At 47.3% G+C, this 12449-nt stretch overlaps 2 protein-coding genes across 2 annotated transcripts in view; one reads left to right on the forward strand and one right to left on the reverse strand.

Moving 5' to 3' along the window:
- The window catches only part of LOC135815128 (D-glutamate cyclase, mitochondrial-like), a 5247-nt gene extending 1788 nt beyond the window's left edge, over positions 1-3459 (reverse strand). The window contains exons 1-4 of the mRNA XM_065328372.1: positions 3047-3459; positions 1752-2254; positions 648-965; positions 1-159 (exon numbers count right to left, since the gene is read on the reverse strand). The exon at positions 1-159 is cut by the window's left edge and continues 482 nt beyond it. Of these exons, the coding sequence (XP_065184444.1) occupies positions 1-159; positions 648-965; positions 1752-2254; positions 3047-3324 (1258 nt within the window). The 5' untranslated portion in view covers positions 3325-3459. The remainder of the gene's footprint in view (positions 160-647; positions 966-1751; positions 2255-3046) is intronic.
- A 157-nt stretch (positions 3460-3616) lies between these two features.
- LOC135815129 (acylglycerol kinase, mitochondrial-like) lies at positions 3617-11262 on the forward strand. Its single transcript, XM_065328373.1, has 14 exons — positions 3617-3810; positions 3964-4003; positions 4735-4817; positions 5144-5219; positions 5540-5668; positions 6216-6310; positions 6619-6694; positions 7197-7276; positions 7459-7516; positions 7764-7928; positions 8408-8472; positions 9091-9125; positions 9910-9971; positions 10410-11262. Exons 1-14 carry the CDS (start codon positions 3695-3697, stop codon positions 10506-10508), a joined length of 1179 nt encoding a protein of 392 aa, XP_065184445.1. The 5' UTR covers positions 3617-3694; the 3' UTR covers positions 10509-11262.
- Positions 11263-12449: the final 1187 nt, after the last annotated feature.

A 12449-nucleotide genomic window follows, 5' to 3' on the forward strand; every position in this document is an offset into this window, starting at 1 on the left:
TCAGGATTCCCTTGGCATAGGAAAACTCTGCTACCTCTCGGTAAAGGCTCTCCACATCCACGTCACACAATAACACCACATCATCAGCACCCAATGCCTGAACAGCACGAATAAGTGCAATCGCACCAGGCAGACCATCCGTCTCCTCATGTGGTGGCTCTAGATGATGTATGTTATGAGAGAGAGAGAGAGAGAGAGAGAGAGAGAGAGAGAGAGAGAGAGAGAGAGAGAGAGAGAGAGAGAGAGAGAGAGAGAGAGAGAGAAAGAAAGGGAGAGCTTGGATACAACTATGAGTCAAGCATGCAAGCATACCTTGTGAACGTTTGAAAAAACTCCCAAGAACTGTTCCATTATACACCGACGAAAGAAAGACACAATGCCATAAGTTTCGCATTGGAAAAACTTACGTCAAGTCTCTTCAAAAATGTTGTGTGGCGGACGTGATTTTAATTTTGCACAGCACAGCCCACCAGACCGATGACCATTCAAGGAGCACAGCTGACGCCAAGGAAAAGTGGCCATGCAAAGGGTCTACCAGGTACAAGTTCAACGGTGTGGATGCTTGAATCGGGGAAATGCACCTTGCAGAAGCCAGGTGGTATTGGCAAACAAAGCATGGTGCAAAGATCAATGTGAGTGTTACTAACCTGGCACACAGGGGAATCCGGTGGCGACGACAACTCGCCTATGGCGAGAAGACAGGGACAGTGCAGACCTTAACAGATCGCCTTCAACCAGGAGATGGTGAGCGCCCCGCTGGCCCGGGTCCCGCAGTATTAGTTCTTCCAGACACTGGATACGCTTCAACACGTCCTGTGCCAGAATGCTGTACACAGCAGGAAGACGTGCTGCAGTGAACTTGATAACTTCCACTGGATGGCTGGTGTCTATGGTTGTGTCCGGCACTGATAACTTGTCGCAGATGAACATTGAGCCAGGATCATGTGTGAAGCACAGCTCCATTCCTGTTTGAAGCAGAACGAGCAAAGAGAGACAGAAGTGTGCGTGTGTGTGTGTTGCAACGCCATGCCAAATATTGTTGACTTTGCGATTTCTCTCTCTTCTCTTCTCTCTTCTTGTCGTTGTCTCCCGCTTCTGGGAGCAGCGTGGCCCGATAGGGTAGCTGTACATAGTAGTAGTAGTAGTAGTAGTAGTAGTAGTAGTAGTAGTAGTAGTAGTAGTAGTAGTAGTAGTAGTAGTAGTAGTAGTGTGTGTGTCTGTGTGTGTGTGTGTGTGTGTGTGTGTGTGTGTGTGTGTCTGTGTGTGTGTGTGTGTGTGTGTGTGTGTGTGTGTGTGTGTGTGTGTGTGTGTGTGTGTGTGTGTGTGTGTGTGTGTGTGTGTGTGTGTGTGTGTGCGGAAAGACCATAGAACATAAGGAAAGGGCTTGCCTATCTTTATTGCCCTCCGCAAGGCATGTGATTCTACTGAAGTAGGGAACGTCTGTGAAGTGTTCTAGCAGCCTCCAGTGTTCCAAAACATCTTCATTGCAATTGGTCTTGTGCGGTAGTTCCATACACCCATGCAGGCAGCTTGGCAGGAGAGTGTATGTGTAACATAGCTGTTCACTATCATCGCTTCCGCGAAGGGCAGGTCTAAGGTGAGGTGTGGTGTGTGTGTGTATGAGTGTGAAAGCAAGCACTTCCCCTTAGTAAATGCTGCCTATGCAATGCATACAAGACAAACACAGTCTTTCGCATTTCCAGATTCCAGACTGCGTTTCAGATGGCCACCCACATCACCCCGGGACTTACCAGCATTTGCTGTTGCAACGGACGACGTGACTCCACACGCCCAGAACACCTGTACATCATCCGCATGACACTGGACACGACCATCGCCAAACTGGCTCACTACTACATTCGTCAACACGGCGGTGCCATCACTGGTGGTGGAGTGATCGATACCGATCCACGCCGGGTCTCCAATGTGCACCGGTATGCCATGGCTAAGCGGGGACAGGCGTGACGCGTTCACCGCGTCGGCCAGTTTCTCTTCCGGCACTGGACGCATGGAGACCACGAGAGGACCGTGAAACGGACCGGCCGGTTTCGTTCTAACGCTCGTCTTGAACATTGGTACGTTCGACCCTTGCTGTATGTGACGGACGGGGACATTCTGTGCCAGCAGCAAGTTTTCCAAGCCAAAGCTACAGCCGAGATAGAACGTCACAATGTCCTCCCATGCATACTCTGCAAGGCTGGGAACGACCGTCATCTTGCCATCCTTGTACACACGATAACGCTGCACATCGGCACTGTAGAGGCAATGCAAGAGAGACTGCACTGCATGAAGAGTACGTAACCGTTATGTACTCTTGATCCCATCAATTGTCAATGATTGAATCAGAGGTGCAACCATCTCTATCTAGAGATGGAAAATGTGAGTCCCACCTCCAATCATTCCCATCAAATTCTATGCTCGAGTCAGGACTGGGCCTTGAGCAGTGCTGATGACCTATGTCTTGCCTATAGACTATAGAGGTTGTGTGAATGATTCCGTTGGGTGAGTCAGCGGAACCGCTTATGGGCGCTAAGTATACAGCGTGAGTCAGCGGATTCGCTTATGTTATGTGCGCTATGCCAGTGTCTGCCCTAGGATTGTAGGACAGCCGGGTACACGTGTACCTGGCGCAACCATTTCAACCGGGTCGGAGCGGGGTACACATGTATTCGACGCGTGCCTCTGCATGATCTGTCACACATACAAGCCATGTAGTCAGTCCTTTCAAAGTTCGAACGTGTAAAGTACCAACCGGGTCACAGGTGACCCGGTACTATATTTTCAACTGGGTACAAGCGCCGCCCAACCGATTACCCGGCTCTGGAGCAGACACTGTATGCATGCGGCGTGAGTCCCTAGTGCAAGTGCAGCGCTGTGCCGCGAGTCCGAGACTTCACCGAAGCATCTCAACTGGTGATGTAATCGCATAACCTCTATAATTTTATACCTTTATGAAATTAAAAAAAATGTCATAGCACAGTGACTATGCCGATTATTCCGCCCGCATGCTGCCGCCACACACTTTCGTGGATGCCATGGGACTCACCGGACATCAGAATCCTGCGCCAGTGGTGGTGCTGCATATTCGCCAGGCTCCGAGCAATACAGAAGCGGACAGGGTGCAGCATTCTGACGACAGTACTGTCTGAAGTCATCGGCGTTTTGTTTCTTGATCATGGCCAGGTTGGCTTGCAGGTGTTTCATGCACATTCCTGACGTGCTGGGGAAGTGGTTGTCTGTACCGTTTCGAAACATCTGACGCGCTTCTCTAGGCGTCATCACATCAAGATTTTCGCCAGGACTACTCATTGCGGTGATCGACATGCCGGTACCACTGCCAGTGACAGTGGTGTGCAGTTCAAGAACAGAAAGAACCAGGGAGATTCATTCATACCAAGGTCAAGGAAATGCCAGTGCCACTACAAAAATCCAACTAATTCCAAGCCTTGCTGAAAATACAGACGTCGCTTGAATCCACAGCCGATCTCGCGTGTGCTCGGCCGCCAAGGCTGCATGCAAGGCCCTACTCTCACGTCATCATGATAATCAGGTCGACCGGTCATTTCCAGACTCCAATCAATCAAAAAATTAAAAATTAGTGTAGAAACAGTTATTTTTGTAAACTAGAATTTTAATTTTTCATACTTCCACCAAGTCACCTTGTAATTGTGGTCTTTGCTTTGTGGATACAATAATGGCTATCTTGTCGGGCCCAGGTCTTCTCTACACGTTACGTTTGCACTGGAAGAAGTCAACTGCAGGTGCTATTGTCTTCGTTGCCGGTGGTTATTATGGAATCGATAGGTTCAGGTAAAAAAATACTCTTTTTCCCTTTCATTTCAAGTCCCTCAAACTATTGAATTCATTTGGCATCGACAAGCAAGGATTTCTCTTGCCAGATCTGAATTTCTAGTAGTCAGTGCTTAGCCTTACAGTTACTTTCCTACAATATCGTATCTGCAGGGCGCATCTGATTAGACGCTCGTACTGCCAGCGTGCAAAGGTGAGTTACACCTATGTAGATACAGCATTGTACACTAAGTCGCAGGTTCCCAGTCACCTATTGAACGCACTGGCAGTACTTCGGTATTCAGTATAATACATTGTACATGCAGTGTACGCGTGAAACAATATAACTTACATCTGAAGACCAAACATGACAGATGCCGATGATCATGCACGCGCATGGCAGTGTCAACGTTTGTATTTGAATTCAAAAATGGACGGATTTTAAAGTGAGGAAATTGAAAGAGCTGTTTCTTCAAACCCGGACACACCTTCGTAGCCATTTGCACATCAGAAAATGTGTTTCGCCTTTTCTCGGATACGACATTTGTTGTATCACTAGGTACATGCGTTTCTGCCTCATTCCACCTAGCTGTTACCTATGCAGAGTTCTCGATGGTGTGTGTGTGTGTGTGTGTGTGTGTGTGTGTGTGTGTGTGTGTGTGTAGATGTAACTTTGTGTGTAGGTGAAAGTGTGAGATTGCTGTCGCTTTATCTCCTTTTTTATTGAATTGCCAGTACATACTGAATTAGCAGCTAGCTGTCACTTGTGCGTCAATGTTCAGAGATCGAAAGAACTTTCGAGTACACTCACATGTTCTTGCACGACCCTCAATGCTGTAGAAAGCTAACTGTGCAAAGTATAATATATGTGCTTGATTGCTGTGCTGCTAATACCCTATGAAGATACTACAGGTGTGTTGCGTGTTTTGCTTGTGATTGTGGTAGGTTTACAGCGAGGAGCTTCTGTCGCATCCCACAGACAACAATCGGCGTATGATGGTCTTCTTGAATCCTGCTGTGGACCGTGGGTAGGTTGAGTGGATGCCAAGCTGAAAATGTCGGTTTTTATTAACTTTTATGCCACTGGTGTTGGTAATGTAATGACATCACTTGACCCCATTGGTTATGTGTTGTATCCAGTACCTCAGCTACAAACTAGTTTCATGCTGTCAATGTAACAATAAACTAGTACATGTACCAGTACACACATATGTACTCACTCAGAAAGCAATGGTGCATGTAAATCCTTTTGTTGTGCAATGGTGGACATCTGTCCCTAGGAATACGCTACAGCTGTTATGTCACTAGCAAACCTCTCATGCCCTTAGTATTGTTGTGTTGTTGTTTGTGTCAGCAATCCCCGCAAGCTCTTTCAAAAGAACGTCGCACCAATACTCCACATGGCTGGCATTGACGTCACGGTTGTTGAGGTGCGTATTAGTACTCCGGGTGAAACTGTCCGTGTTTCAGTTGTGTTCATGCTGGCTATTGTAAACAGCTTGCTTCTAGTGGTTCGCTGGGTTTTTTAAAGTCTGCACAGGAATATCTCTTTGCAGAAGTCATGCCAACAGCCTTATACACACACCCATTAGCTAGTACTGTAGGGATTTCTGGTGCAGATTTCACCTTTGAGCAATATGTTTGATGCCATGCCCGTGAAATTCGGTGCGCAAGAACTTGTGGAGTATGTTGAACGTGATGTTGCCAATGTTCTGCTATCCGCGTGTCTGTTCTATTCCATTGTGCACAGTCTGAGTATGAAGGTCACTTGCGAACACTGATGGGCTACATGGACAAAGGACTAAGTGGCATTGTCATCGCTGGTGGTGATGGTTCCATACAGGAGGCTGTTACCGGCTTGCTACGACGCACAGACGAGGTAGGAACCATGCCGGCCTTTCAGCTGCCGCACTTTCTTTCTACTCTTTTTTTTAATTACAGCCTCCTGTTTGATAGAGTAATGCCAGTAAGAAAACTCCTGCCGAAATGGCATTTAATGCCATTTTGGCAAATAGTAAAGGCACACAAGAACGCTGTTTAATCAGCAAAGTAATTGCTCTGGCAAAGAGAGCTCCATCTCTTATCATGATCATCAGTCCGCGCCTGGCGTCTTGGCAATGCAGTACTGCTGGTACCCCGCATAGATGGCTGATGTATCAGCACCTGGTGCATAGGCGATGGCAGCGATGACTTGGCTCGGATTCCAGCTTACGTTTCTTCAGGCAATCTTCACCTTGGACGTCCTCAGCTCAAGTAAGTTAGTTTCAGAGTTCTGGAAAGAGCGCTTCGGATTTGTGCTACACAACTTCTGCTTGGCAGCTCTTGCGCGGATTTGAACTCAGTAGTGACTGGACTTCACTGGATTTTTCACTGGATTTCATTTGCAATTTTTCCGTGTGCTGGCTGTGCTTTCTTTGTATTTGTAGTCGAGCATTGCGAGTGTTCCGATCGGGATTGTCCCAATGGGCAAGAGTAATTCCCTGGCAGGCAAACTCTTCCGATCGGAAGCGTCGGATGTCAGGTAAGGTTGTGCTCGGAGGGAATTGGAAAACACTGGTCGTCCTTGTGTTATGTATGTATAAGGAGCTTGATTGTTTGCAATATGGAATAGAATGTTAAGGTTGAACCAGCTATGCCTGCAGAATCATGATTAATTTTAGTGTAGCCGCTGTTTGTCCTCTCTTCTTTTTTTTGGAAATGGCAGAATAGCGTGTGAACTGGGGAGGTTTATTCAACCAGTCCTGAAAAGCACCCGCCCTTCTTCCGTCTCCCTATCCTAGCTCTCTGGCTGATACCTGTGTGTACTGTGTTGTTGTGTTTGCCTTGCAGGCGACTCTGTGATGCAGCGTTTTCAATAGTCGCCGGACAGACGCAACCCCTGGATGTTATGTCGTTGAAGTCAGAGGTAGGTGTGCGTCCTACGAACAAGTGTTAACACATTAGCACTCCGTACGTTTAGGACTAGTGCAGTGTAGGCAGGTTAGCAAGGCAACTTAGCTTTTGTGTCTGCTGTGCAAGAACAATCTAGGGGTCTGAGACCGTCTTGTTCAACTCTTCTGATGCTACAGATCAAAATACACGTTTTCCAGTTGTTAGTGCTCTATACACTGTTACTGTATAGGCTCGACTTGTCTTTTTCCTGTAGACAGAGGTGGGCTATGTGTAGGTATGCTACAGTCAACTTCGCTAATAACGACAGCGGATATAACGACAATTCGCGAATAACGACAGAATTTCCATGCCCAGAGCAAAGTCCCATCTAACTGTAATATATATAATGAGACTTCGGGTATAACGACACTTCGCGAATAACGACACTTTTCTGATGCCCCGCCGAGTGTCGTTATAGGCGAAGTTGGCTGTACTTGCTAAGTGCTGTCATGGCTGATTATCATTTGCTGCTGCAGAACAAGTCACAACCAGCCGTGTTCTCAGTGGGACTGCTACAGTGGGGCCTCTTTCGAGATACGGACCGTACCCTGGACAAGTAGGTATTTTTTGCTTGGTTTACTGTGTGGAAACCTTTTGATCTTCTTTTATCGCAATAGCGTCTAACCAAACTGCTATGCCTCTGTCTGCTGTTTCTGGTGTTCTATTGTTCGTGAGTTTTGCAATGCATGTATTGTATGCTTCACGACCAAGGTTTCGTCCTTTTTTCTTTGTCGTCAGGTTTTGGTGGACCGGTCGCTTCCGTGGCTTTTCCGCGTATCTCTGGCGCACGATAAAAGTGAGCTTTCCTTTCCTGAGCCTAGCTTTGCATTCATATGCATTGGCCCTTTTTACCCTGGTCTGGGGGTGGTGCGGTTGCATCGATTTGACCCTGCATTGTGTTGCCATGTTGACTTTTGACTACCATGCTGACCAATGATGTGGAAAGGTTTATCCTGTAAAGTACTGGACTTTCTTTCTCAATAGCAATGCATTCCCCCTTGTGCCTCCTTTCTGACATGGCATATTGTATTCTCGTCTTTTAGGGACCTTGGCCACATCAACGTCATATCTCAGTGACAGTACCGGAGACGCAGGCACAACAAAGTGCTGACCAACCGGGTGCAGCCAGCACGGTGGCGGCTGACTTGCGACAAGGTGTGGACACGGCCGCACTCCAAGTCTGCACTCCACTGGCTTCCGATGACAAGGTACGGGTGAAAGTTGCATCGTAAATGAATTGTTGCATAAGTGCTGCACATGTGTGTCTGTAGTACAGTAAGGGCAGTCCATTGTTTCAAAAGTGCAAACATTATTTCCTGATTATTTCTTTGGGTCCGTCTGATAATAAAAAATTTTCGAAAAGAAATTCCATTAGAGGGGTGAACTGCTGCTCCCTTTTTCGATAAGCTGGGAAGTATTGTTGTCGTCTAGAAATACTATTGGCACAGTGGGCAGTATGCAGGTGTGTACGATGGGGGGGGGGGGGGGGTGAAAAGCAATACAAAAATTGAAAAAAAGTGTTGGTATTTGTGGACAGTCCTTTACTGAATGCCTGGAATTTGGTTTTCTTTGTGCTCTGGTGTGTGTGGGGGGGGATTTGAAGGCAGGTTTCACTGTACATGTGCAACACATTGCACCGTGGTAGTAAGTGCTGTGCCTTGCTCTCTGTTTTGTATGTTCATTGCAGCTTGACCAGATAACGATGAAAATCTGGCCGGCAAACGTAAACAAGAATTCGTTCATTGGCTACGGGTGAGTAGTCCTTTGTAGCTATTGTAAGTCTGATGTGCTGCTAGGGCTGCTGTTGTTAGAGATGGTGGTGCAGCTGCTGCTGACGATGGTGCAGCCATCATGCGGATAAAAAAATGAGCTCGCATGCTCACACTACCTGATGTTAAGGTAGCTCAAACCACTTTGGAGGTGAAAAAAAAACTTTTACAGAAGAAGTGCTGTTTTCTCTGTTCTATGTTGTTCTCTTGCATGCATGGACTGTGGAAATGATTATTCTTCTGTTAAAGTTTTTTCAGGGCCAAAGTGGTTCGAGCTACCTTAAGCCACTTCCCTGTGTCTGCACACAACCAGGCTACTGGTAAAGTCGCTGGTGAGCGCCTACCTACCACGTCAAACCTTTCCGCGATAGCTGTGCTGTTGGACCCAGCTTCCACTGTTAGCTGCTCTGCCTTGGCATAGTGTCCCTTCCAGATACTTTGGGGAAATCCCGCGCATACCAGGTGGAGCACTTACACGTGATTTTACAGTACATGTTTTCTCAACTTGTGCAGTGTGAGTGACCTTCTTACTCTAAGTATCGTTTAATTTGTACAACCTGGTTTGGCCTCTAAAATAGCATGTTTTCTGTCTGTCTGATAGCTGGAGAAAACACGTTCTTCGTCAGCCAACAGAAGGTAAGCCATAGGCTAATCCTGCATATAGGGTTAACTTGAGATGCGTAGTGCTGCAGTGCAGCTGGGGCCCAAGAAATCCATTTCTCCCCGTGCTACTTGGCCGCAGGAACTAATGCACTAATGAATGTACTGTATGTGGGCATGCATGCACTGATGCTGCACGTGGGCCTGGATACAGCACGGTTCGCTTTTTACAAGTACATGCAGTCAGGTACAGAATGGGGTTTGGAAGTTGGACTATCCACAGTCATTTGTCTCTCCTTAGTCTTGAGTATGTCTGTCTCTCTGTGTGTGTGTGTGTGTGTGTCTCTCTCTCTCTCTCTCTCTCTCTCTCTCTCTCTCTCTCTCTCTCTCACACACACACACACACACACACACACACACACACACACACACACACACACCTTGACCTTGACATACAGCTGCCGTTAATTAAACGGCTAAGCTGCCCTCATGAGTAGGGGAACAAAGGGGTAGCATCGCGGCGTCGCGGCAGAACATCCGGCCTCATGCCGTTGCAGATCCTGCTGTCTGCGATGTCTCTCGCCGCACGCACAGCAGAACTTGAACTCAAGACGCTCCCTCGCTGTTGGTCGCTTGCCACGCTCGCAATTGTGCCGTTTAAATCCAGCAGCAGATCGAAAGCACCGGTCACATGACGGGCAGTGGAATGGGCAACAATGCACACACACATGCACACTTGTGGATACCATTGCAGGATACTGTTAGTGCTTCCTAAGACTGTTCTTTTTGCTGTGTGTATGTGGGCACATGTGGGTGTTAGATTTACCCACAGCATTTGAACTCACTGGCACAGAGTTTCAACTCAACCTTCCCGAGGACGAGGTGAGGAGGAGCAACAAACAGTATAGCATTGCAATGTGTGCATGTTCGTGTATTCTTTCGGGTATAGTTTTTGGCCAATGAAATCCGTCAAGGCGAGTCAAAAGCAATGCCGGGCTCTTGCAGCCCTCAGCTTGTACTCCAAGGTAGCTTGCACAATAATGCACATGCAGTGCTGACCAAGTGCATGACCACACGCATGCTACTCTCTATTCGTACCCTGGATGATGTTACTAGAAAGTTAGTTTAGGCCAAAACAAAAGAATGAAAAGGGAAGACTGTACTTTGTTCAAAAGCTGTACTTGGTGCTAACCGTTCCTCCCTTTGTTTATCTCCTCATGTACTTGTACTGTGACTACTTAGTGCAACAATTAAGTTCTTTTTCGTTTTGTTTTAACATCAGCTGGTGTATTGCTCTGTGTTCCATCTGGTTGTGTACAGGTATCATGGTTCAGCATTGATGGAGAGATGTACGAAGCACAGTCCGTGAAGATCACGCTGCTACCCAAGAAACTGAAGATCTTTGTACCGGAGAGATAGTACGTGGAAAGTGTACATGATCGAGTAGATGTCGATCAACATGAGTGGCTGTAGGTAGCTGCCGTGCAGCACCTGAAAGTCCAGACATCAGCTCTCCAGAACCGCTGTCCTCACACGTGCAGGCACGTGAGCGTCAATTCTGAGAATCGCCTGGGCCGTATTGCAATGTCTATTATAGCTCTGCGCAGGCTTCCACATCGAAGTACTTATGCTCACTGGCGCCTCTCTCAGATATGCCAGTAGCTTCGCTCGGACTCCCATTTATGGTTCCATGAACTTGGCCATAGAAATCTTGCCGGCAAAGTTCACCGTGACCGGATTCGTGCTATGCAGCCCCTGCCGAAATTTGTTGCCAAACAATTGGCAACTGGCCAGCGTGGGTCACCATTGCTCTTCAACCAGCATGCCAAGTTGAATGGAAATGGAGTGGATATTGCTTTATCAGTACGCTCTGTTCAACATGGTTATTGACCACCCCGCTGCTGACCTGATATCATCGTATTGATCTCGTCATGAAACCATTGATTGCATGCTAGACTTTGATGATATTCTTTTCTTTCCACGAAATAGAGGCCGAATAATTCCATAACTATCGCAGTCTTCTAGCTGTGCTTACTCATGACACTGCCAACTATCAAATGTGGAGTGGAAGGCTTCATTCATAACTCTTTCCCTTCAGTATTTTTTACTTCTACCTCGTTTTTCATACTCAACTACTTTGGCATAAGAATGGTTCACCCTTCGTGTTGTTATACTCCACACAGGACCATACAGTCGTAGTGGATGAAATCTGGGCTCGTGGACGAGTATGTCAGCGCCCTGCACCTGTGCACAGCCCAGTATTTCACACTCACAGCCTGGGAATGGGGCAAGGTGCTGCATGATGCCCAGTTTACTGCTAAATGAGTAATGCAGTCGGATTTCAATGACCAGTATGCCTGCATGTGTACTGTGTGGTGCTGCATAGCCGGTGATCTCCCATCACTCGCGCACTCAGTTTCTCCACTCCAACTTCCAAGTCGAGCAGACCTTGATGCCCCCCCCCCCCCCCCTACACTACAGTAAAGTGTCAGTTGTGCCGCCCAACTCAGCTCATGTGCTCCATGGCATGCAACACACAGCACAGTACATTTCTAAAGCAAGCGGTCGGATTTCACAGACCAGCACTTGTCATGTACAGACATCGACCTCCTGAATCAAATGGAGCTGCATGTGTTCACCATATTCACGCACAGTCCAATGATTCACGATATGTTGGGTGAGGGATGGGTCATTTTACCAGGGCGCAGTAAAATAATTATAAAATACAGTGTTTAAATACATGTACAGTACTCAGTAGAGTCGCGCGTCCAAGAACGTTGTTTCCAAGGGGTTAGCCTGGGACGTTCTTATTTTTCCAGCAATCTGGCTGCGTTCTTATAGCATGTTCTTAGAAACAATCCGTACTGGATCATATGTATCCCACAAGCTGCCAGAAAACCAACACCGCCGTTCTTAGCTTCAGGCTGTGGCGTTCTTAGCATTTCAGGCTGGACGTTCTTGGGCTCCACGTTCTTCAGCGCGCGACTCTACTGTAGTACGCCCTGGTTTGTGCAGCGCACTGAACTTTGTTTATACGGGTTCTTGCTATCATCAGCAGGGCACAGCTCCTTGTACCACAGCAGAACCTCCAGTGCTGCCAGGCTACACTACAACTTTCAACCGGAACTACACTGTAGATACCCAGTTATTGCCTCTGGCTCCCTGATACTCACATTTATACCGGTGTCGCTGGCCCGGGCCATGATCACGATCGTGCCATGCTGTCTTCCTAGATGCTACGATTCTCTCCTCCAAACCAGGCAGTGTTTTTTTCCATGTAAAACTGCATGCATGGTGTATGTTTATAAATTTTCTACACAGGCAGGATAACCGCGACTTCTCCCTTTCAGTATATGTACA

Source organism: Sycon ciliatum, chromosome 4, assembly GCF_964019385.1.
Source record: "Sycon ciliatum chromosome 4, ocSycCili1.1, whole genome shotgun sequence".
Classification (NCBI taxonomy): domain Eukaryota; kingdom Metazoa; phylum Porifera; class Calcarea; order Leucosolenida; family Sycettidae; genus Sycon; species Sycon ciliatum.